This window comes from Corvus kubaryi, unplaced genomic scaffold (genome assembly GCF_017639235.1).
Source record: "Corvus kubaryi isolate FWS band 111438036 unplaced genomic scaffold, C.kubaryi_AGA036_p1.0 37398, whole genome shotgun sequence".
Taxonomy (NCBI): Eukaryota; Metazoa; Chordata; class Aves; order Passeriformes; family Corvidae; genus Corvus; species Corvus kubaryi.
In genome coordinates this window covers 38,334,203-38,359,478 of record NW_024581137.1, presented here as the reverse complement: position 1 = coordinate 38,359,478, position 25,276 = coordinate 38,334,203, and the positions used below count along the sequence as shown (strand labels likewise).

General features: G+C 40.6%; 2 protein-coding genes across 2 annotated transcripts in view; both read left to right on the top strand.

Annotated features, from left to right (window-relative positions):
* CUBN (cubilin) overlaps positions 1 to 15,079 on the top strand; it is a 145,653-nt gene extending 130,574 nt beyond the window's left edge. Inside the window, exons 60-67 of the mRNA XM_042044038.1 lie at positions 6,172 to 6,377; positions 7,251 to 7,413; positions 7,612 to 7,820; positions 8,467 to 8,614; positions 8,734 to 8,915; positions 10,041 to 10,206; positions 12,010 to 12,245; positions 12,640 to 15,079. Coding sequence (XP_041899972.1) covers positions 6,172 to 6,377; positions 7,251 to 7,413; positions 7,612 to 7,820; positions 8,467 to 8,614; positions 8,734 to 8,915; positions 10,041 to 10,206; positions 12,010 to 12,245; positions 12,640 to 12,747 — 1,418 coding nt within the window. The 3' untranslated portion in view covers positions 12,748 to 15,079. The remainder of the gene's footprint in view (positions 1 to 6,171; positions 6,378 to 7,250; positions 7,414 to 7,611; positions 7,821 to 8,466; positions 8,615 to 8,733; positions 8,916 to 10,040; positions 10,207 to 12,009; positions 12,246 to 12,639) is intronic.
* Positions 15,080 to 19,227: 4,148 nt separating this feature from the next.
* Positions 19,228 to 25,276, top strand: part of RSU1 (Ras suppressor protein 1) — a 103,765-nt gene continuing 97,716 nt past the window's right edge. The window contains exons 1-2 of the mRNA XM_042044363.1: positions 19,228 to 19,309; positions 19,602 to 19,713. Coding sequence (XP_041900297.1) covers positions 19,605 to 19,713 — 109 coding nt within the window. The 5' untranslated portion in view covers positions 19,228 to 19,309; positions 19,602 to 19,604. The remainder of the gene's footprint in view (positions 19,310 to 19,601; positions 19,714 to 25,276) is intronic.

Below are 25,276 nucleotides of genomic sequence, written 5' to 3'. Positions count from 1 at the left end.
ATGAGAATACCAGTGTTGTTGGCTCTAGGGCACAAGAAATGTCTCCTAAACCTTTGGCAACCATTAGGCTGTTGGAATGTTAATTCCTGAAACACCCCATCCTCTACATTGTCCTTAGTTTGCTCAGCTTTTCCCTCAAGGACCTCTCCATTCTTCTTACACAAATCATCATTTCTATTAAATGAATAGTGATCATTTTACATAAGAAAAATAATCATAAGCAAGTATAGTTTAGAAGAAAAATAGCTGGAAAAATTAATCTTCCCTTATATACCAGAAAAATGCATTAATAGCTAATTTCCATAAATAGTCTAGTTTGCATCTAATAGAAATAGATTATAATCTACATGCTTTTCTTCTTGATAAGATGATCTGTAATTTACCTGATAAATCACCCAGAGGTATCTGCCTTCTCTTATTCTGTTTGCTGTGTATTGAATTACTTATTTCCTGTGTGGAATTGAATACTAAATGCCTGTCACTAACAGGTTTACTCTCTCTCCTAATGAAATTACAGTTTACATTTTAAAAATTTGATCCAGTGGAATTTTCACAGCATTTTATGCTATTTTATTGTATCAACAAAAAAAATTGCCTCATTTAGTTCTAGTTCGTGTTCTGTCCTGCAGACTGAAACTATGGCTTACTCTATGTTCGGTTTCTAAGTGTACATTTTCAGCATTGTTCAGCATGCACAGTTGCTGCAGATTCTTTTGGGCTTGTTCAGACTTGCTGAAAAAGCCCCCCACAATTCCAAATGAGCAATATAAGGTGTAAAATATAGTTTTGGATATTCTGTTGCATAGGCCAGGGGTGGGTGTCCTTTTGTGTGTCATATCTAAATTCTCATACTACCAGAAGTAGTTCACTGCACTGGTTTATGTAATTAATGTTGGTACCTGCTGTAGGTGGCACCAGGCACCTGCATTGATAACAGCAGTTATGGCCTGTAATGGGACTCAGCACAGCTGAATCCTGAAAATTTTTCTTCCTCCCACAAAAAAATCTTAGAAGCATGTGTCCTTGACTGTGGCATGTGAATGCTGTTGTGTTTTCTTATGTCTTTGGAAAAGCAACAGTGACTTGCAGAGATTTCACACTTCATTAGGACCGGTTTCCAGGGGTGTATCTCAGGGTGCCCAACCTGAACTTGGAACCTGGTGCTGCAGAGGGTCTAGCTGAGAAGTAAATTGTCTAAATGTAACAAGTCTTCTGGCAGAAATTTCTTTGGGCTTTCAGTTCACACAATTTTTGCCAAATATATTACCCATTAGTATTAGACATTTCATTATACTGTCATGGATAACTTATGATTAGCTTTACGTATTAAAATAAGTGAATAAATTGTGGCTAATAATATCTTTTCTTGATCTTATTATAGTCTATGGAAATAAGAACATCTGTGACAGGATCAGATTATATGATCATAAGTCACAACTCCCAGACTGTTTCTAAATGTATTTTGGGGCTCAAATATAAAAATATCCCTCAGCTTGAAATCTCACTAAATTTAGAAAGCATTTGTGGTGTTGGAATACATCTCTTTGGTGTCTTTGAAAAGAATACAACTGTTGAGCTAAGGGATTGTCTACGAATGCCTCTCAGAAATGTCAGTTAATTGATCACAGGGTGACAGAATGGGTGATGTTGGAAAGGACCACAGTGGGTCATCTGCTCCAACCTCCCTGCTCAGGCAGGGTCATCCTAGACAACATTGCGTAGGATTGCATCCAAACAGTGCTTGAATAACTCCAGTGAAGGATTTCTTCTTCCAAAGCAAAATAAGTAGAAAGGACTTGCATGCTCAAATTGGACAGATAAGAAGAAAGGCAGACATTCAAATGAGAAATTTCTGTCTGATCTGAAAAATTGAGGTGAAAACTTACTTTCTGACACAGTAATTACATATCTTTGTAGTGACTAAGTGGTTAAAAGTTGATGGGATATTCAGATTAATGGAACTTCAAAAAACTGTGGGTGAACTCTGCTGGCATGAATTGTCTTAGCTTGACTGAAGTCAATGACTTCTTCAGCTGAAAATCTGTCCTCTGGTGCATACAAAAAAGACGTGAGGAGACCTTTCTCATTCACATCACAAGAGGGATCTGCAAAGGCTTAAACAGCTGTGGTGCCAAATATGAACACTACTTCAGTATTACTAAATATTGGAATTAGGCAAAACTGCACATCAGCCTTTGGTCTCCCAGACAAGGATCAAGGAGATGGATAGGACATAGATCACAGTTTTGCAGGCTTAGGACAGAGCATGTCTGGACCGTTATTCTTGGTATCAGTCCAAAAAACCTTAAGGATACAAATTCCCTCTGACTGCATTTGTGAAATCCAGCTAAAGCAGGATACTGGGGCTTTACAGTCCTAAATGTCACTGCCTGCCATTGCCAGGCCATCAAACCAGTCAAAAAACATTTCTTCATAACAGCTAGTCTAAGGACTCTAAAGGGCCTTGTGCTTTAAGAGGTCTCCTGAAATGTTGCAGGCTCTGTGGATAGGGCCTGCAGCCACACAAAATCACAATGTTGGTGCAGTGATTGCCAAACACAGGAACAGATCAGCTTCAGAAGGTTTACCAACCTTCAGTATCAGCCACAAGACAAAGCAGAATACAATTTCCCACTCCACCCTGTCCTTCTGAGCCTTACTGCTTGAAGCCATGATCCAGATAAGGTATGAGGTAATTATTAGCCACAGTAAGTCCAGCCACTCCCATGCACTGGAAATAAGACCCATCAAGAAAGAAGAATTAGTCTTAACTGCACTAATTTTTGCGTATACCCATCTTTAGTTCAGATCAGAGAGAAGTCTAGAGGGATGCTTCTAAGTGAAACCAAAAGAGAGTCAGAAGTCTTGGAGGGAATTTTCATTACTATCGAGCAGAACGAGACCATTTCTTTAACTTTGCAGCCTTCTAGTAGCTGTATAGGGTGCTCATTTGTAAAAGAAGGGAAAGACAGCAAAACTGCTTTGTTGTCTTTTGAAATGTCAGTGGTTTAGTTGATTCTGATAGATTCAGTAGGTTACCCTTTCATTGCACCCATACCTGTATAAATGAACCGTGGCTGTACTTCAAAGGCAGGAAGCTTCAAAGATTTATCTTCATCTTTATTCCATATCTAGAGGGGATAACTCTTAACAGAGAAACATTTTCTTGGTCTCTGCTGTAATGATTTTTATTTGCCATAGGGAACCTTCAATTCCTTCTTTTCTGAATGGTCCTTGAGCCTTTTAGTTTCATTAATGCTTCCCACCAAAAGCAATTACAGATGACAGTGTGTGCCCTAGTTCTGACAATTTGTGTTCTCTGGCAAGCTGTTTATGAGAACAAAATTGCCATCTGATTTATGATGACCTTATGATTTTTATTTCAAATAAGAAAGCAAAGACTAAAACAAGACAGTCAGCCATGTAGTTGGTCCATCTGCTAACACACAAATTGTTCTATGAGGTACGTTTCTCACTATCCTAATCAAGTTTAGCTTTTAATATAAAAGAGTCTATTCTACAAATTAACAGACTTCTCAGCCCCAGATTTTGCCTAGATTTTAGCTACATTTGTTTCTGGCTGTGTTAGGCAGTGATGAATATCTTTCCATTATAAATCATATGGAGGCTGGATGGCTACTCTTTGGCCTTCTGCTCAGAAGTGGTGCTGATTTTTAAAGCAATGTGTTTTGTCTTGGCTAAAATGCAGTGAGATAGAGTTTCTCTTAGTGCCCTCCTGTTAAGCAGTTGGTTCTTCATTTACTTGTGGGTGTTACCTTCATCTACACAGTTTCACTATTGTGTAACTTCTAGTGCCTGCAATCAGATGTGACGTTGATCAGTACTGAAAAGCACCAAGAGAGATGGATTTTTCAACTAGGACTGCTCTTTATGTGGCTTGATGCAGGACTACTTGATATCTGGTCAGCTTCCAATCTAGCTGTTATTTATAATGTACTGTCCTGTAAGCATCTGACTCTACCCCAGCTGAGCAGGCCAGGCATTGTGAAACATCATGTTTATTAACTATAAATCACACTTTCAGTTATTTATGTCCCCTTAGATGATATTGCTGGCTATACTATATTAGTTGGAATTACTCTTCTGATGAGGAGGATTTGGCCTGCTTCTCACTCTGTCAGGTCCTTTTCATATGCTGTACACACAGAGCCTACCCACATATGAATTCTTTGTCATTAGAGCTGTGTTCATAGCTGCACAGTTAGCAGTGAATTTCACCACTGCAAAGTCCAGACATATAATATTAAAAAAAAAAGGATGATCCTGCAGCACTGAGAGCCTTCTTGTCACATGGCTCTGTGGCAATTCCCTGACTCGTGTTGCCATGGTCTGACTGGCATGTCTGCAATTCTACCTTTGAAAAAGAGGAAGGGGAGCTTTGTTAGAGTCTGACCCATATATCAGTCCAGACTCAATATTGCAGGGCTGGATGGTCAGACTATGATCTATGGCGTTTATATGCTTAATGTTATCTTTAGCAGACATTGTCCAAAAATGCTGGCAGGAAACAGCCCCAATAAGATTGTTTCAGGGGAATGGAATAAATCACACAGAAGGGTGAAACTGCACTCTTAGGGCCCAGGCACCCTCCTGTCTGACATTTTCCTCCTTCCTAGACTATTTGTGAGAATGTGATTTATTGCTCACATTTCCCCTGCTGTTCTTGCCTTCTGCAGTGACACTGGTATGAATGCTAACACTTTTCCAAATTTCTGACTTCATTAAATGCCCACAAAACTGGACTATTAATTCCTGACTTTTTCACTTTGTAATATGTTTCTTCTGTTCATTTTTAGCTATAGCAAAAGCTGAAATCTAATGTTACTAGGATTTTGGGTTTAAGCAAACTGCTTTACAGGGTGGGGTTTTCTGGCTTTGGTTGGTAGAGCAGGATGACTTTCAGCCTTAGTCACTCTGCTTTAACCACAACAGTCTCGCAAGCCCCGGGTTACTGATGCAATCCTGGTCTTGGATGCTGATTTCTCACCAGAACGATCTTTTGTAACACTGTAGCTCAAGTAAGGTACAGTTTTATATGTCTGGAAATGTATCAGCGTGTCAAGGTTAAGTCACTGAATGTGCCAGACAGGCATATTTTACACATGCAGATGAAATTCTGAAACCCTGCTTGTGTTGCTTAGCCACAGCTGTAGCTTCGTTTGTTATTGAATGCTCATAAATGGATTTGCTGCAGAAGAAAAAGGCTGCTTGCAGTTACTCCTCTGCTCTGTGCAGTTTACAAAAACTCTTTCCTCAGACCCCAAAGCAAGAGTATAAACAAGATTTTATTTAAATTCCTGAGTTAAGTAAGTGGCCAGGAGACCTCATAGAGACTGGGGAAGGAAATAAATGAATTGATGAGCACATTTACTAACCCAGTCCAACCTCTGGAAATCAAACTATTTAAAAAAAAAAAAAAAAAAAAAGCTTGTGATAATCTGTGTTTTTTGCTTGTTTGTAATTCAATGTGACAAATAACTGCTTTTCCCCAAAGGTAATTTCTTTCAATGTGACTGACTTTATAGGGTTCAAATTTTCACAGTAAATAAGTCAAGGACTTAGCCCTGTCTGTGGGAACCAAATTAAAAGCAGCCTGCATTTCAGAGGGGCTGTAAGTTCCCACCAAGCAAAACGCTTCCAGAAGTAAGTCCCTTTTAGCTAGATTCGTGAATACGGTGTCAGGCTGCCAAATTCAATCCCCCTAGGATGCGGTTTTATTGCCAAAACAAGCAACTTGATTTTATATCACATTTTCAAAGCCAACAGCTCAGTGCCCCCTACTGACTAAATATTCTCAGCGGCCAGCAAGAATCCCGTTCAAAGGTCTTCAGACCAATGCTTTTCTGTTTCATTGCTGCCCTCTGTCTTCTTACAGTTCCTGTTAAAAATTTCTATCGCTACATTTTCAAAGTAAATACTGTTTTTATATTCAACAGAAGTCAAGAGACTTTCTTAAATCACTCTATGAAATCTAATTGTGATTCATGTCTCTCTTTGTGTTGAAAGTCTTTTAATCACTCAGATAGTCCTTGCAAGACAGGACAGTAAAATACTGTAGCACAGATAAAAAGCTGCTGGCTTAACATTAAGGAGTTGAAGATTAAATAAATGTCAGGAATTGCTGTTAAAAAGCTTCTGCTTCTTCAACAGGACCTCAGAATGGCTGTGGTGGTTATTTGTCAACTTCAGCTTCTACCTTTGGCCCTCCAGTTTCCAATGTGACCAGAAGATATGAGAAAAATTTGGACTGTGTATGGATCATAACTGCACCTGTAAACAAACTGATCAACCTCACCTTCACTTCATTTGAGCTTGAAGCACAGTCTGCTCAGATTTGCCGATATGATTATGTCAAAGTAAGAGAGCTGCGTATTTTAACAAGAAAGTATCAGTGAGATACAATCCATTATGTTCTCCATGAGGCTAATTTAACTAACAGAAAATGATCTTAAGAAGAAATTAAATTGCTTAACATAATTAAATATTTTCATTGGGTTAGATTACAACTCCAGATGTCATCCTGTCTTTTTGGAAACCAGTAAGAGTTTTAACATTACACACACTTCTGGTCTCAGACTGCTCATTTAATGAGTATTTATTTCACAGAATAGAAACAAAACAAAACCCAAACACATGTAAAGCAAAACTTCAGAGTAAACTTGCAGATTCATTATCATACACAATTGCTTGAAAGGACTTAAATTAATAAAATTTTTCATATCTTTTTTTCATCAAAAGTCTTGGTGCTCAGTGCTCACCTGTAGAAGCTATTTTCTTGGAGATGAGCATACAAAACATCAAATAGCAGAATCCTGCTAAACAAACTCCATCAAGGAATGTTATAGATCCTGTTGAACATTTGAGATACTCAATGAAGCAATTAATTCATTCTACATTTTGATGAATAAAATCAATCTTCTCACTGAAAAGCACTTTGAGTTTACATATAATAAAGAAATGAGAATGCCAAATTAAAATGTAATCATTTTTTGATAGATTTGCTGAGACAGCACCAGAATGTTCCATAATGAGATTTACCCTGTCCAACAGAATTAGTTAATATGGCAGTGAATAATTATGGTCATCAAGAACATCCTATTAAAGCACAAGAGCACATATTGGGCTTTCAAGTAAACGAAATTGTAATGTAAGGAGGGGTCAGAGAATTTTATTTTCCTTTATTTGTTTGTTGTGCCTAAACTATTAGTTATATATTTTGCTTCTTTCAGCTTTACGATGGAGATAATGAAAATGCCAATTTAGTTGGAACATTCTGTGGATCTACAGTGCCAGCTCCTTTTCTTTCTACCCATAATTCCTTGACGGTGAAATTTCACACAGACAATTCTGTGGAAAGGGCGGGTTTCAATGCCACCTACACCACAGTGGATCGTAAGTATACATATATATATATGTATGCATATAAATTGGTGACACCATTAGCATGTATTTTGCTTTTTGTTTTCCTTCCAGAGACTCAAAGGTAAATACAAAAGTATACCATCCAAAACTCAACTCCATTTGAGTTTTTCTCAAAAAATAGTTTCCCCAGTTTTCACTCTACGATGCATTTGCTACTGTTTTACACAGGCCTGTGTGGAGGAATCTATAATGCAACTTCTACATCCCTGACTGCAACATCTCCTAATTTTCCAAATGAATATCCACCATTTACTCTCTGCACTTGGGTCATTGACGCCCCTCCACAACAGCAAGTCAGGGTGGTGGTAGAGGCCTTCCACCTCCATTCCAGCCAGGACTGCTCTCAGAACTACCTAGAACTCCAGGATTCACCAACAGTAAGAAATTTACAGGGGATACTATTCCCCATTCCCATTCAGCTCCCTTTACTGTTTGGAAAGAGAGAAGAAATCTACTGTTTGGTAATATATTCATTGATGATTCTTTGTGAGGGGCACATCCAAAGCATTACTCACCGTGCCCCACTTAAGGTAGGGTAACTGTACACAGACCTCACAGAGGCACTCTCTGCACACATGGAGTTAGAACTGGGCAAGTGTTACACAGTTTTTCACAGTTGCACCAAGTAACAGTGCTGCCAAACTTAACACCCAGAAAATACTGTCCCACAGCAAGTTTTGTGCTTCCTCTCATCCAAGAACCATAATAAAAATGAATATTCATGCCAGGAAGAGTGTTTTTAAAAACACCACAAAAAAACCCCAACTATTTATGTCCCTCATATTACACTATTCTAAACCTTCTTTCATCATTTCTCATTTTGGCATGAGAATACCTGTTATATTATATTTGTTTCTAATACTAATTCCACACGAAATGTTGAGATATTATTAAGTGATTTCCATGAGAACTTTAAAATGCAATTTTATAACTGGTATATAAAGTGTTGAGAGATTTATTTACCTTAAGTAAATATAAAACTGAATTATATCATTAAGTAACTTGTGATGTATTAAATTCCAGCAGAGTCAAGGGTCAGCCCATAGATTCTGTGGCACTGAAACGTTTCCAGTCCCTGAATTTTATTCTTACGATCGCACTGCCATTGTGACTTTCAAGTCAGATGAATATATGATTAACAATGGAGTCCGATTTTCCTATCAAGCTACAGGTAAGCCTGAAGAAATGCCCCAAAAAAAATCTATCTACTATTCTCTTTGTTTATTTCATACATTGAAAAGCAATACAGAGATCTGAAATCCTTATATGTTTCTGGTTTTCTGTCTCAAGGTTGCAGCAGAGAGTACAATCAGACATTTGGTTACCTGAAGAGCCCTGGCTGGCCTGGTCCTCACCCCAATAATATGGATTGTTCTATCATTCTTCGAGCTCCCCCAAATCACACAATATCTCTCTTTTTCCATTATTTCAGTTTGGAAGACAGCATCCAGTGTTCACGTGATTTCCTAGAGGTATCTTGCAAGTATACATATTTTGTGAGCCTGTGTAAAAATCTACTGAATTCAAAGGATATTAATAAGTTTGGATCAAGTCTGAGTTCAACTGACTGAATTAGGAACTAATTTATTGCTACAATTTTATGGTGAAAAATACTTAGATGTTATAGTAAGAGGTTAAACAATACACCCTAGTAAGTACAAACCCAGTGAATAAATAGTTTCATTATCAGCTAACTCATCTTTACCTAGCTCTTGTTGAGGTTACCCAGTTAACAAAGTCATCTGGAATAGCTTGTGTTTGATATTAACATCTATGCATGAACAGAAAGCCATAAATCTGAGTGGGTTTGTTACAGCAGTAGATTCCACCTGGTTGATATTTTTCTCTAGAAAATTTTCTCTAGAAAAATTTTCTCTAGAAAGCAATTAAAAAAAAAAAAACAAAAACAAACCTGAAACCAACAAGCTCTAGTGACAACTGTAAGATACTTGCAAAAGTACTTCGTGTCAATGAAAAGGGTATCTTCCTCCTACACAATCCTCACTCTTGCAGGTTTCCCTGTTCACTGGTCAGATAACAAAACCCAGACGTCTGTGGCAAAATCATTATTTAGCTCTCCTTTCATATCCTCTTTACTGTCTCAAGAAATGGATCTAAGTACCAGCATTATTGGAGAACAGAAAAAAAATCAGATTAAATCTGAGCTATGTAATATGATCTGTGTCTTAATGTGACTGGGGAAAAGAGTAGTCTGCAGGGTGAAGAATCAATCTTTTCCTCTGGAATATTAACATTTCTTATGAAAAGCAAAACATGGGCTTGAATTGCATAAGGACATCTTAGCTACTAGTTAATTTTTTTCAGTCGGGAGATACACCACATTATAACACTTAGCTGCCTGTTTCTGATGATACTTGTTCTGTGCAATTACTTACAAAACTCAGACCAGTTAATGGTCTCTTTTTCCTTCTACATAAGAATATGTGGTAGGAAAAAAAACAGAATTAAAATGACAGCTATAGTATGCATGCAAGTCACTACTTAGTTTGTGCTGTGTTTGTAACTGTGAAGAATTGTGCTGGTGTATAACTGGCATAGGAAGTTAATGTTGACAGTATTTTTTGTGTCTTCTGAAGGTCAGAAATGGGAGTGATGTGCAATCACCCCTACTTGGCAGGTTCTGTGGAAACACTGTGCCCAGTCCCATCTTCCCCCAAAACCATGTTGTCTACCTTCGTTTCAAGAGCGATTTTTCAGGGGCTCATGATGGATATGAAATTACTTGGACTTCATCATCAAGTGGTAAGGCTGTAGCTACAAAATAATGCTACATAGAAGGAAAATGCAGCAATGTGGAATTCAACTCTTTTTGGACCCTGCCTCATCACTACTTTAGACCTTCCCTAGCGCCCACAGTCCACCCTACTCAGTCACTGGAGAGATGTAGTTGCTTCTCAAGACCAGTGGGGCAAGATTCATTTCATGAGATGGAAGCAATTCCGTCTCCCTAATATAGACTTTAGAAACCTCAGATGATACAATCCACTTAAGATGAAGACCTCCTTCTTTCACTGAGGGGCTAGAAAATATCAGGAACATCTACCTTGGGATCTACAGAGTGGTGGTGGTGGTGGTGACCCACCTTGCTCCGATAGTCCGGTTGTGATATGCCCTAGAAGCTAGGCACAGCTAAGCCTGAAGAGGACAGGAAGTTGCCCCAAGAAAATAAACTACCTATAATGCTGTGTAGTGACTATGTCATGGACACATTCATGAATGGCTTATGAAATGGCAGTGAAGAGCTGGGTAATAGTTTCTTCATGACATGGAGTTACTGGAGGTAGAAAAGCTCGTGGCCAGATAAGAAGCACTGCAGAATAACCATACAGTACTTAGTGACCCAGTGATGGAAAGGCCGATAAAGCTCAGTGTAGGAAAGTGTCAACAAAGAATGTGGTCAAAAAAAAGGCAATCCTAACTTGCAAAAATATGGGCACTGAGTTGACTTTAAGTACTCAACAAGAAGATCTTTGGGGTAAAATAGTTTCATGAAAACAAAAGTTCACTAAGCGTCAAATAGACTGGCATAGTGATAGAAATTATTGGGAAAGGAACAGAGAAGAAATAGACAGCCACTGTATAAATCCATAGTACACACAAAAATTGAATCATGTGCACAGTTCTGGTCTCTTCCCCTTATAAAAAATCAGGATTAAAAAAGGGCTCAAGATTAAAAAGGCTTCTGTATGAGGTATGCTGAGACTTTTTAATCTGGTTAAGAAACTACTGAAGTCTATAAAATCGAGTGATATTGGATCATAAATAGTGATCACCTGTTCACTGACTTTTCCCATAGAAGAACTAGCAGCCGTCATATAAAGCCAGGAGCTCATAGGTTCGAAACAAACTAAACAAACCAGTTCTTGATACAATATGCAGTTAAATTGTGGCGCTCCTTCCCACAGCATGCTACAAATTTACATGGATTCAAGGGCTACACACACAAGTTCATGGAAGACATCTGATAAACATTATTAAGTAGAAAGATGCCATCTCCAGGAGCAGTAAGCTGAAAATTCTCAGAGACTGAGGTTAATCTGGGGCATGACCTGCACATTTTTGCTCTATAAACTTGCATTTTCCCCAGGTCATCTGCTTCTGCCCACTGTTGAAGATTGAATTTTGATAGAAATGGACTTTGATTTACTTAATATGACTAATTTCTCTGAGCTGTTCTCTATATTTTTCTATCCGATGAGGATTCACTACTTTTCATGCCTAAAAACAGTCACAGTGAATTCATCTCCAGTTGAGCAGCTGGGAACTGAACTGATTAAGGCACAGACTTAAAATTTCAGTTCCTGTTTCAAAGAATTTGGGGGGGAGGGGGTGTGGTTTTTAATATTCAGTGATGGTCTAATGTACATTGCATATTCTAGAGCCTCAGTTTTATCTCTTACTTATTAGTGTTCTTAGCCACATTAGTTGTCACAGCTCAGTCTCTCTGTTTTTCAGCACTACTACTAATACTGTACTAATGCACTGCATCATGTATTACCCTGTGAAACTAAGCCTTCTAGGCCAACTAACAGTGTCTGCTTCCAGGATGCGGCGGAACATTATATGGCACCACTGGCTCATTTGCCAGTCCCCGGTACCCAGCAACTTACCACAGCAACACTGACTGCGAGTGGGCCATTACTGCGCCCCAGGGACGAATTGTCACAGTGAACTTTGATTTCATCAGCATCGATGACCCAGGGGATTGCAGCAGCAACTATCTGATCCTCTACAATGGGCCAGATGCCAGCCATCCCCCTGCCGGGCCCTACTGTGGCACGGTACGTATTGCCTTCCCTCTGTGACCCCAGAAGTGGTTAAAAGGAATTTTTACTGTTTCGTGTACAAGACCATTTCCCTAATTCTGGCAGGAGTTCCACATAGATGAGTGGAAGCGAGGCATAAGGCAGGTGTGGTACCTTAGAAGCCTTCCAACTCAGACCGTACAGTGACATCTAGTGGGAGGCATCAAACAAGTTTGCTCCGTACTTCGTTGTATTTGTGATTTAAATATTTGCAATAGCCTGAGGGAGAAATGCAGCAGCAGTAACTAGAACAGACCTGAGATCACTGTCAATCTATGGTCCAATTTGTGCCTCAGTTTTAACTCTCTGTCTCTTTCAAAGGATCTTGATGTTCTATAAAGCTTTTCATTTTTCTTGTCTTTCATTTTAGGACACAAACATTGCTCCATTTACTGCAACATCTCATCAAGTCTATATAAAATTTCATGCTGAATATGTGACTTTACCATCAGGATTCCAGTTAAGCTGGACGAGCTAAAACGCTGTTTATGAGAAATATATTACCATTCCATGCTATACTGAAGAGACTCTAGATCATAAAGGAGGTTTGAAGTCCAGTGATGATAATTGCAGCTGAAAGAAGGTCTTTTAAAAGTTACTGTAAATGTAGCTATTATGAATTTGGAATTCTGTCAAAAAACCCCTTGGTCTCCCATTGTACTGAAAATAAACTACTACCTACCCAACTGGGAAAAAGAGCTTTTGCAACATATTATTTATATTCTTCTACATAATTTCAAAGTTTCACAATTAATGCTATAAAAAGTGAATTACCCGGGATAAAACTTACACATTAAGTTAATAAGAGGACAGAAGACATGAAGCCATCTTTAATTAGTTCTCTAGAGTTACGTGGTTTTGTCCCAAGCATCTCTGAAAATATCAGCTTAAGTTTTATTCAAATTAGATCAAATCAGAATTTGCTAAAAAATGGTCCCTGTCCTACAACCACTTAAACAGATAACTGTGCTGAAGAACTTTCAGTAATACTGTGCATTGGGTATAAGAACCCAGCAGAATCAGTACTTGAACATTCACTGAAGTTTAACAAAGCAAAGACATGATATGGTTCTAAATCTTAACCACATTAAGAAGTAATGTCAGGATCAGAGCCCTATGTTCAATATATTCAGATACCTGTAGTTATACTTGTTGAATTACGTTTTCAAGCTTCAAAGTCTATTTTATGACTGAATATAAAATACTTTTGAGACTTTTAGTAACTATGTCACTCTTCTAGTCAAATTGTAGGCAACTACCTAGACATTTATGAAACAGATATAACTTTGGAATAGGGCAGACATAAAAATATCAATTGACCTTTGACTACAATTAGTTTTTCCCTTCCCCAGGCTAACATACATCATACATAAAAGATGTTGTTGACAGGGTATACAGAGGACACTGATTCCCACCATGAAACGTTTTTTGTCACAATCCAGAACAAATGACCAATTCATTTCGTGAATGTCAACTGTAATGGACAGACAAGAGAAATTTGGACAGCAGCAAAGGAACATGGCCTTATGAGAATTCTTCCTTCACAACTATTACAAGGAGTCACTCACAGTGAAAACAATTCCTTAATTTGATCATTCCAGTAATAATTGTGAAATTATATTAAAGTGTAAGTGGCAGTTTTAACAAAATCTAGGAACACTTTGAAGATTTCCCAGTGAATGCCGAAAAAGCCATCATTCCACAAACATACAAAACTTTATTACAGCTGAGCAAGCAGATACTCTGATTAAGATAAAATGTAGAAAAAACAAAGCAGACAAAAAGGACAAACTATAAAATACAACTCAAAATCCTCTGGTGGTAAGTTAGAAAAAGAGAAACCTGTGAAGTCCCACTGGGCAACAGAATGAGATGTAAGCCAGCATTTTATAATTGTCCAAGGATTAAGAAAAACTGAGTCTATGTACAGGTCCACTCAAACTGATGTGGTATTTGCAGTCAAAGGATGATGCAATCTTTGTCCATATGGTTTATTAAAACTCCCTACAGGTGACAGCAAGCAATAAAGAAACATCTGAACTGTCTGGACATAAAGCCACAAAATAAATTCTACAGACAGCAATGTGTAAGGAACTCCAGGTACAATCAAGCATGGATTGAGTGGTTTGCCTGCAGAGATAAGGAGGACTGTATTGGTCCCCTGTGGAACGCGGCATCACAGGCTTTATGAACGTCCATTGTGACTCTGACCTTCCTATGACTCACCATGGATTTGGTGCAGTTGGTGCACCAAATCTGCAGCTGGCAGAGAATCCCCTCAAGTTCTGGATGCTGTCACTTGCTGCTGGGTGGCTGGACGTGGAAGCATCAGATTTTGGGCATGAATCAGCTTGGCAAGAATGTTGTCATTTTCTGCATTTCACCAGCCCGGAGCACAGCTCAGCTGGAAGCCACATGTGAAAGGGAAGGATATGTCCCTCCAAACAGCTCCCTGCCACTGCAGGCAGTGTTCTGTGGTACGTTCATTGCTCCTGCTAAAAGTGGATCAGCCCCGTCAGAAATGCGTTCTCAGGTTAAACCTCGGCCTTTTTGCAGGTGTGACAGAGCATAAAATGGCAAACAGAAACCTGCATGTGGTTTTAATGAATGAAGTTCATTAGTGGCTCTTCAAGGCTGGTGTCAGCTCCACCTCACACAGTTTAAGGACACCAAGCTGCCCGAGGACACGGCAGTCCCTGAGCTCACCGAACTGAGGCTGGTCTGCTGACTTAGGGACTGCTATGGAGATGTGCTCTGGGCACCTTCACATGCCTGAGGCCATTCTGGTAACACAACCTCTGCCCTTAGGATCTCATCTAAGGGGATCTCTGTTAAATTGGTGAGTTTGAACTCTGAACTCTGTTAAATTGGTGAGTTTGCTGAAATCTATACTTCAAAAAGACTGATTTCATGAAGAGAAAAAGCATGTTTCACCTCAAAGCAATTAAATGCTTTTGGACATTTTTTTATACAATAAATACTTGCTGCTGGCAAGATCTTCTGTCGTATCATCAAATTTAAAAAATCATTGGAATTCTGCAGAAGAAAAGACTAAAGAGCACTATGAATGGGAGGAAGAGGAATTTTTAAGGTTTTTTTTAAATCCAACAATAACTAACTAATGCTTGGCACATTTTTAAATGTTGGAAGTACTCAGTACCTATGCATAATTTTATTGACAAATGAGTAAAATGCATGAGGTTATTTAGAGAAAAAAAGAGGTCCAGCTGAGAATTTGTGCTCATGAAGACTGTTGAATGAAGCTACTGGTACAAGGTTCAATTGATCTAGCCAAACTGACTCTCACCAAAAATAGTCGAAGTCTAAAATTAGAGTAAATTATCAAACCCATTCTTTAAAAAAAAAAGGAACAAAGGAATAAAGAAACAAAGTAACCTACTGCTGTCCTCTAATTTATATGAGGAGCGACAACAAAAATACCAACTGCAGAAGTATTAAAGTGGAGGTCCTTAAAGAAGAGAGCTGCTATTAAGCCATGTTTCTGTCTTGGAAGGTAAGAAGTAATTTAAAACGCTTTAAAAGGAACCCACAGCACACACAAACAAGCAGAACAAATGATCTGGAAAGAATTATTCCATGGAACTTCTATGTGCTTTTTGCAGTGTACAATTCCAAAGAAAAAAAATCTGTGTTTAATAAGAAATATAGCTTCATCTCACAACACTGCTTTTACGTCTGTGTACACTGCTATTTTATAATGTCATTGTTGTGAATGCTGCATGTCTGTATTGCAATAACTGCATGGCTACAACCTCCCTCTGTCAATTGCAAAGCATGGATAATGAATGTGCAGGTTTTCACTTTCTAGAGCCTGCATGGTTTTCTGTTACATGTAAATCTTCTTCTGCTTGTTACTATAGATGTTTATTCTTATATAAAAGTAATTTTATGAGGCAGTTATATATAAATGGTAAGCCCTCCAAAGACCAGGATTTGAAGAATAAGCACTAAAATGTCTATAACAACGTTTTTAATTGCCTTTCCCATGTAGCAAGACTGCTCTTTGGAAATGAGAAATAATACCACAATGAGATATTCTTAGGGTTATAGTTACTTGAAGTAAAGGAGACAGAAGATACACAGCTAAATGCCAGAAATCATGGTGCTGGTCAATTTAAAACATTAGCTAATTTTAGTTAAATTTACAAAGCAATTTTGACTGAAAAACAGTTTTCAATTGGTTCATTAAGCAAAGGAGGAGGTGTCTCAGTTCCCCATAATAACACAGAATACTTGTCCTAGGCACCAGAATTAACAAATTTGGAGTAATTATTTTTTGTCAACTGCCAAACTAAAACTGGAGGATTATTTTTCAGTCCTAATTAAAATGAAATGCAACAAAAATTCATGGGATTGACTATATTGTTCCTAATACAAAACAACTGCAACAATACAGGTTTATTAACAAATAAATGCATAAAACGTTTATTAAATGATAATAAAACCAGAGGCCAACTTCTAGGAGTTTGCTTATATAAGGAAATGATTGGAAAAATAAATATTGCCAGTTATCACATTTAGTGAGTGTAATGTTGATGGATACCTTTGTAGTAGCAGTGCCCAGCACTACACAACTGGTTTTGCAGGGGCGTGTTGCTGTTGTATGGTTTTGATGACACGCTATTCCTGCATTAATGTTGCCCATTATCACAGCTTTTCTTGGAGGGGGAAAGCAGGGATAGAAATAGAATAATAATGTAAAACAAAATTTCCTTGGTGAATAGAAGTACCTAGGACAGCGAAAGCAATGGAGCCATCAGAGCTGCTCCTCCCCTTGCTGATCCCCAGCGCAGTGAGAGGAGCCAGCAGGAGGCAGGTCCAGCTGTCACTGCCTAGGCGGAGCAGGCTGGAGCACCACTGCAGGGGCAACTTCTCCCTCCTCTGACCAGCACAGGGAAAACTGCAGCTCTGCCACACAATCATGGCCATCCATCGACCTATAGTCACCTACTTTAGCCTGCAGTCCTAAGGACAGAAGGCATATGCCAGCCTCTGCAAAGAACTCAGGCATCTGCTCTACAAACATTTAAGCCAAGTGACGGATTTAGAACAGATCTGACAGATAGCAAAGATATTTTATAGTTGTTTCATAAGCAAAAAATCAGTAGCTATAAGATACAGCAAGACCTAAATAGAAAAAGCTTCTACTGTGAGCTCAAGCACTGTACATGTGGGGAGGGCTCTACTGGCTGGTCCCTAGGCACAGGCTGACCAGTCTCCAGCTGGGGGTATAGAGGGAGCTAGGAATATCTGGGGCCAAAGGGGTTTTGGAATGACTGCATGTACTGGGAAGAGATGGGGGGATAAGAGGAGGGAGACTGGGTGACTGCAGTGACACAGACCCTCTGCAAGAAATGACTCTCCATGACTGCTGAAGGGACAATCTGAAAAATCAGTTTTCATGATCAAGAACCTTTGGACAGTGTGGCTTGCGTAGCTTCCTTCCCACATCTTCTCAGACAATTGGTACTCAGTGTCCAGGAGGCACTGTGAAACTCTAAAAGGAAGGCTTGACAGCAACTCCCCTTTGCCAAATTCAATGCAGACCTGACTGGGGTATGAATTCATGCTCAGACAAAAGGTTTGCTCAAGCAGGACCCAGAGAAGGTCACATAAAAGGTGTGAATAATAGATGAATTCTTTACACAACAACAGGATAATGAAATTACCTAGATGGCTGAAAAACCCCACAATCCTGATGAAAGGGAGTAATGAAAATATGTTTATTAAGTGGGGAGTAACTAAATACTTCTATGGTAGGGGTAGAATGTGAATATCTAGGCTACATGCAATGTATTGATCATTGTGTAAATGGGGCAGAGAGAAGAGAGGTGAGCTTCGCATTAGCCATGAAGACTGTTTTTTGGGTGTCTTGTTAGAGTCACGTGTGCTGTTAATTGGAATAAGGAAGCAGGACCACACTTACAGACAATTAATCTGCAGGGGCCTTTGCTACCAAATGACACCTGTGATCATTTGCCATGAAAAAAGAACAGCAGACATGTTAGCACTTAAGTCTTTGGGACAACTGACTGGTGGCAGTCAGGGCATTTTCTTAGACAGGAAAGGGATCCAGATTCATGTTTCTGCAGACAAAAAAAGAACTGTACATCACTGTCCTGTGTATCTGAGTGACAGTAGGTTCTGCTGAGAAATCCAGCTACAAGGAAGTTCTTCCAGTTGTAAGAAAGACCTGAAAGCAGACAGTAACTTCAGGAAGGTCTCAAGGTAGGAAACTCCAATTAGGAATAAACATGCTACAATTCTGCAGTCTGATATTAAATCCTTACATTCCAAAAAAAAGGAAAAGTTGAAGGCGCGCCTCCAGAAAATTTTTTATTTGCTGGCTTAGGCAAATGTTCATCATCTTGGTTTCTGCGGATACCATTTTTAGGCTACTAAGTAACACCATGGGGTGCATATGCAAAATTCAAAGCTGTGGTTCTCAATGGGTAGCTGGCTTTAGGTAATTTTATAGATTTAGTCATTAATTGCTCTGAACTTCTGCATCTGTTGAATGACAGTAAGTAGGAGCTTCTTAACTTCTACGGAAGAGGTTACATGCTTAACTAGATTCTGGACAGTAAGGCTGTAACTCCAACGCCAAGGTCTGTCGAGGCCAGTTACAAGTGCTCAGAACACGGACCCAGCCTTGTGACCGGTATTGCTACTAGAGCCGACTAGAAAATCCATGAAGGCACCTGAAGAAAAGGAAACCGCTGGTTAAATGCACCGGGTTTTTTTGCTGTGGATTATTTTGGCGATTATGTGTTTTGTCTCCGGCAGCCTTTCCAAACCCGGAGCGCTCCGAGCGTCCCGGCCCGACCCCTCCGGGCCCCGCCGGCTCCGCCAGGCGCTGCTGCCGCCCCCGCCGGTCAGTGCGGGCGGGGCTGCGCTGCGCCTGCGCGCGGGGGCGAGCGGGGCGGGGCGGGGCGGGGCGGGGTTCCGCCGGGACCCGCCCGCTGTCCCGCCGTGGGATCCGCCCGCCGTCCCGCCGCTTCCCACCGGAGCGCCGTGCGGTGAGTGCCCTCGGGGCAGGGCCAGGCCGGGCCTGTCCTCCGCCCGGGCCGGGAGAGCCGCCGGCATCCCGGGCAGTGCTCCGCCGGCCTGGGGCGGGCGCGGCGGACAGGGCGGGGCGGGAGGGGACGGGACGGGGCGGGGCGGGACGGGGCCCCTCGGCGGCGCCGGACAGGGGGATTCGCTGCCCTCGGACCCCTCGGAGACGGGGCTGTCCCGGCGCTGTTCCGGTTGGAGCCCCCGGCGGGTTTCCCCCGCCGCCCGGCTCACGGTGTCCATTTCTGCCCCGCCTAGACCATGTCCAAGTCCCTGAAGAAGATCGTGGAGGAGAGCAGGGAGAAGAACCAGCCCGAGGTGGACATGTGCGACCGCGGCATCTCCAGCATGCTGGACGTGCCCGGCCTCTGTAGGTACCGGCGGCGGCGGGCGGGGAAAGCGCGGAAACTTCCTTATTTGTCCCGGGCGAGCAGGGCCGGCCCTGGGCGCGGGGTGTCCGGGCCGCCCCGCCCCGCTCCGGCCGCTGCCCCGGCCCTGCTGCGATGGTGCGGCCGCCCGGGACTCTTCGGTGCGGGGGTGGCCTTTGGGCATGGGGGGCTTAGTGAGAGATCCATGGGCTGAGCGAAACGCCTCGCATTAGGCTGCCGGCAGCACCGCAAGGAGCCGTGCGTGTGTCCAGGGGAGCCCCGCACCGGGGCTCAGCGTTCCCTGTCGTACTGCTGGCATTCTAGCACTTGACTGATGGGGAGACTTTCCCTCTTCTCCGTCGTGCTACTGAAACAAAAATCGCCAGCCACGTAGCATCCCCACTGGTTTTTGAAAGGGATAGGGTGACATCAGCCTGCAATTGCGCGTGGCTGGTCTCTGAAGGAGAGGACAGTAATACACAGATACAGCGACATCATGCTTTGGGTATTATACAGTTGCACATGCTTCCTGAACCATGGCAGGGTGCTGCTGTTGGTACGGTACATTTGCTGTAGTTAATTTACAGTAAATACAGCATACCAATAACAACATGCTGTTACAGTTCTGGAGAACACATAAACGAAGAGCAAGTCAGGTATCTTTGCCTTGCTAAAATGCACATGATGGTATGGCACAGCCAATACTCAGGGAGTTAAAGTTGTGACTGACTGTAGTGTGCCACAGGCTGAAATTTTTCTAAATGCGTGATGCAGTGAGGGAAAAAAAGCAGAATTTCAACCAACCAATGTACTTAAAACTTGACTGTATCCTGGTTTAGCTCTTTACTTTGTTAAACTTGATAGCAGCCAGAAGCAAATGTACCTAACTCTTCTTACAAGAGAGATATGAACACAGGGAAGGGTATGGCTCCCTACCAATGCGCCATTATCTGCAGTGTCAGGAGCACATCAAGGTGTCTTCAATCTCATCAATAAAGGATGAAGTCTTAAGTACAGTTTTGCAGAACTAGGTTCTGTACTTTAGTCTTCATGCTGTACTTACTCTTTTCCTGCTTCTGGGCGGTGCATGGAACTTTGGGAAGATGGTGGTGTAAGGACTATGTACGTGAGCTCACATTAAATAGTCACTGCATTTTTATTGGATGAGCATTTATTTGAGACAAAGTAGTGTTTAGCTCACATTAATTAAAGATTAATTTTCAGAACTATACTTAGATCTGTCGAGTATATGGGGCAGCAACAGAGTACTGTTGCTTTTGTTAAGTAGACTTGGTGCCTTCTGTCAGCACTAGACGCATAATTAATTAACCAGCTTTGATCTTTCAGCATAGAGAAAGGATAATGTTGAAGCACATTGGTAATCCTAAAAAAAAAGCTTTTCTTGTACAAAGACTCTTTAGGATTTGTTGTTCAGGCAGGGCCAGGGACCGCAAGGTGGAACACTGTGGTCCCCAGATGTTCCCTGATACCAGGTTGCCAATTAAGCATCTGAAATGTCTTTGGCAGGGAGCTCCCTACATGGGGTATAGACTTGTGGTACCCTAGTTAGACTGCATCAGAGGGGTCTCTGCAGATACTCCTGGTACATGTTGTGTGACTTGATCTAGCATGGGGATTTGGGGCCTTCTTCAATTTGGGATGAAAGTTAGGGAAGGGGGAAATGATGGCTGATTTCTGTTAAACTAATTGCTTTTTCAGTTATTGTGGTCGCTGACAGAGAACAGATAAGTCGTGTTTTTTGGGTTTGGGGTTTTTTTCTACCATGAAAGTATTTGCCTTCTGAAGAAGGAATACCTTCTGCCAAATAAAAAATAATGAATAGGTATTACTTTTGAATTTTTGGTAATGGTTTGAGGAAGTGTTAAACTTGTTTTCAAACCCCTGTCATCTGACTCCAAATGGATGGTCTTTTCTAATGTAGATTGGGTGTTTGGGTTTTCTCTGGCTCTCAGAACTGGCATGTAAACTAAAGGAGACTGACCTGGTACGTTTCCTTCTCTGTGTTTTGCACACCTTTCCAGGACGGTGTTAAAGCTTGCCTTTTCAGCTATTTTTTTTTTTCCTGAAGTAAAAGATCATGAAGTAAAGATCTCTGTTAAAAGCAATCATGACTATTCATGTCCAGTGACTCTTCTTGCACAGGGTTTCATCTATAAGGAGGGCCACCAGCAGATGTTGAGAGTTAAGGTAATTTAGATAACGATTGTAGGGAATGTTTTTGACTATTTGAGTTTTAAGGACTTAGTAGGTTGGAAGATATGCCTGAGTTACAGTGTTCAATAGCCCCTGATCAGGATTTTGTGTCATGTAATTATTTAGTGGTTGTGAATGACCCTACCAGAGGTGCCAAATATCCCCTAAAGGTAAGCTGGTCCCTATAGTCCTTACTCTTCAAGGACAGGACCAAGCCCTGTCTCACTGCACATTTGAGTACTTGCTGCAGAATGACTAGTGAGCTTGTATTTAAGCTTTCTTAAGTTAATTCACTTAGGGTTAATACAGGCACAAGGATTTGAACAAGTATACCATGTAACATCTGTTCAGTGTGCCAATCAATCCTTTTTCTTAGGTGTAGCCCTGTTCTTGTCATGTGTGTTTAGAAAAAAACCCCAGCAAAATGTAAGTGATAGAGAAAACCGATGTTATGTGGGGGCAAAGAGGAGCAAAGGGGAATATATGCCCTGTCTTGGATATGATTCTCTTCTGGCTTTTTTTTTTTCAGTCTAGTGAATGACTTGCTGCAGTACAGGGCAGTCACTCTGATTTTCTTCTGCATTGACTTCCACCCTCTGTAGTAGCTGTGGGAGAGACGAAACAGACAAAACTTGCCTCTGTCAAATATCGGTGTCTCTTTCCAATTAGGGATGAAATACTTCTATCTGGAAGGAGATTGACAAGTTAGCTTAGACCTGGAAGCTTGGCAACCTTTACATCTCTTCCCACTTTCATGTTTAGCAAAGAAAGAGCGTGGTTACTAGCTTATTTACAATGTGGCATTCAGATTCACAAAGAAAAATTAAGTAGTCCCTGAACCACTTCTAAATCAGGAGTTCATTAATGTCATTAGAAGTCGAGTTCTGTTTTTGGAATATTTCTTGAAGCCGGGCACTTCCATGTTTTCTCCTAATGACTTAAAGTACAAACTAGAATTGTGTTACAGACCTTGAGAGCATCTGAATTTCTGATGCTTTCAGTACTGTAGTATGAGAACCCTTTTTCAGACGTTCTGTAGAAAAGAGATTTAATTTGAGACAAAAAATATCCCTTGATCTAAGTGTTCTGTTCTTTAGCTTGTCATGCTAAGATTGTGTGAAACAATTTTAAGTGTTAAAGACTCTTCTTATTATTCCAGCATATGAGAAAACAACAGTTACACTATCTGTGTGCACATCTATACTATAGTTGTGCATCCTCTGTACATAAATAGTGTTAAAAAATGTCTTGCTCCATGGAAGTGTTCTGTTGTGTTGGTTTGGGTTTTTTTGCCTTCATATTGTGGAATAAATAGATGACATTTGTTTATAAAGCTGTGTCCACCATGGACAGGTAATGGTAGAGAGCATTAATAGACATCCCGTAGGCTGAACAAGCAGGTTCAGCAAGTAGGGAATGATGTGCCCCTTCCCTAGTGTAGCAAAGGATAGGGGGCATTTATTGGTAGGACTTTGAACAGCCATCAGCAACTATGGGATTGTTCTTAGAGTGTGGACCAGTCTCATTTATGTGTCTTTTAACTGACTGATATGGAGAAGCTAAGAATGAAGGAATTATTCTGCCCAAATAACTTGTGACATCTGCTCTGTTGTCACGGAAGGAATATTGGATGCAATCCTATTTATGTGTTAATTGGCTCTCATTATCATTCCATCTGTAAGCTATTCATATTTTGAATAAAGTACATACTTGCATGGTAAGAATTAACATGACTAGAATTATTTATCAGAAAGTTAGTGTTTATAAAATTGTTCATTCCTAAAATAACCAAAGGACAGAAGATGGAGAGGCAGGCTACTTGTAACAATACTGTAATGCTCATCCTGCATTAACTTCCTCCAGTGGGACAGGCAGTGTCTTATCTTGGCTCAGCAAAGTCACTAGGGTCTTCCTGTTTTGTGGGTGTGGGGTTTTTTTTTTAATTTATTTTGCTTTTGTTTGGTTGGTTTGTCAGGCTTTTTGGGGTTTTTTTGGTTTTTTTTTTTGACAGGGTTTTTATTTGTTTTATTTTTTCCTTAATAATTAGGTTGAGTATTGTCATCCAGATATTTTTTGTAAAGCTAACTTGCAGTGCACGACTGCAGTATATGAAGAGACTTGATATTAGGGCCAAAATGGAAGAACCTAAATGTTCTTCCCTTGACTCGCTCTGTTTTGAAGTAATAGAGGGACTGGGACCATAATGAGAGTTTGTGGTTACTGTGGAAGTCAATTGCTCTGGCAGTAGGTATTGTCCTGACCCTCAGACTTCTGTGTGAGTATCTGGTGCATTCATGAAATCATAGTAACTTATTGCCTGTATGCTAATGACTATAATGTTATCAAGGCGGTGTCCAGAAGCTCCTCCAATGGCATCACAGGCTATAGCAATTCCCCAGGGGTATCTCAGTGCCCCTCCATTCTTGGCAGACTGGTACTCGGGATGAGTCATCTGACCTGTTGTGTGTTATGCTTACCTGGACTGTGTACATCCAAATCAAAATTGCCCCACCAGGCCCCCTTTAGCCTTCTAGATGTTACTTGCAGATGTTAATCAGTTGCCTAAGACAAGTATCTTCTTTGATATCAAGACTTGATGGTTTAGTTGTCCTGCAGAATGACTTTATATATAGGATGAGGTAAATCTCAGTCAGCTGTTCCCACAACACAGTCCTTTTCACAGGAGTAGGCATGTGGCAGCGTACTGGAAAACATGTCATTTCCAGGAGCTGGTCGTTTGACACAGGTCAGTTTAATGTAAGTGAGCAAATTCCCCTCTGTGTAGGGAGTGAGCAAGTACTGCTCTCTTATCATGGCTCCCTTTCTTAAATTTGTCTCTGAACTGGTGGTAGCTTTGGACCTTTCAAGACTGAAGTATCTCTTTGTCTTGATATGTCTAAAATGCTGCTGGAAGTAGTCCAGAGCACAGACACCTAAAACTTTGCTCTTTTCAAAATAGTAGTGGAGTGTAGCCTTTCTTGCTCCTTTGGGGGATGTCAGCCTGCTGTTGCTGGTCAAAGATGCCATGGGATTTTTTTGTCATGCATCAGGATTGACTGAGATAGTGGAGTCTCAGACAAGGTGTCTAGACTTCAGTCAAATTTGGACAGTAAAATACAGATTCAAATGTCTTTGGTCTAGGGATTTCAGCCTTGAAATTTTTGATATGGACTTTGTTCTGTTCTGTATAGGTGTGAGAGAGGAAACCTTTCTGAAAATAGTCTCAGTTGAAGAATACGGTAGTGGGACAAAAAAGGAGAGGGAGTAGTGAGAATAATGCTTCTAACCTTGTGTTGCTAAAGGCCAGTGGTGCACATGGCTTGATGGTGTAGTTAGAAGACTTACTTTTAA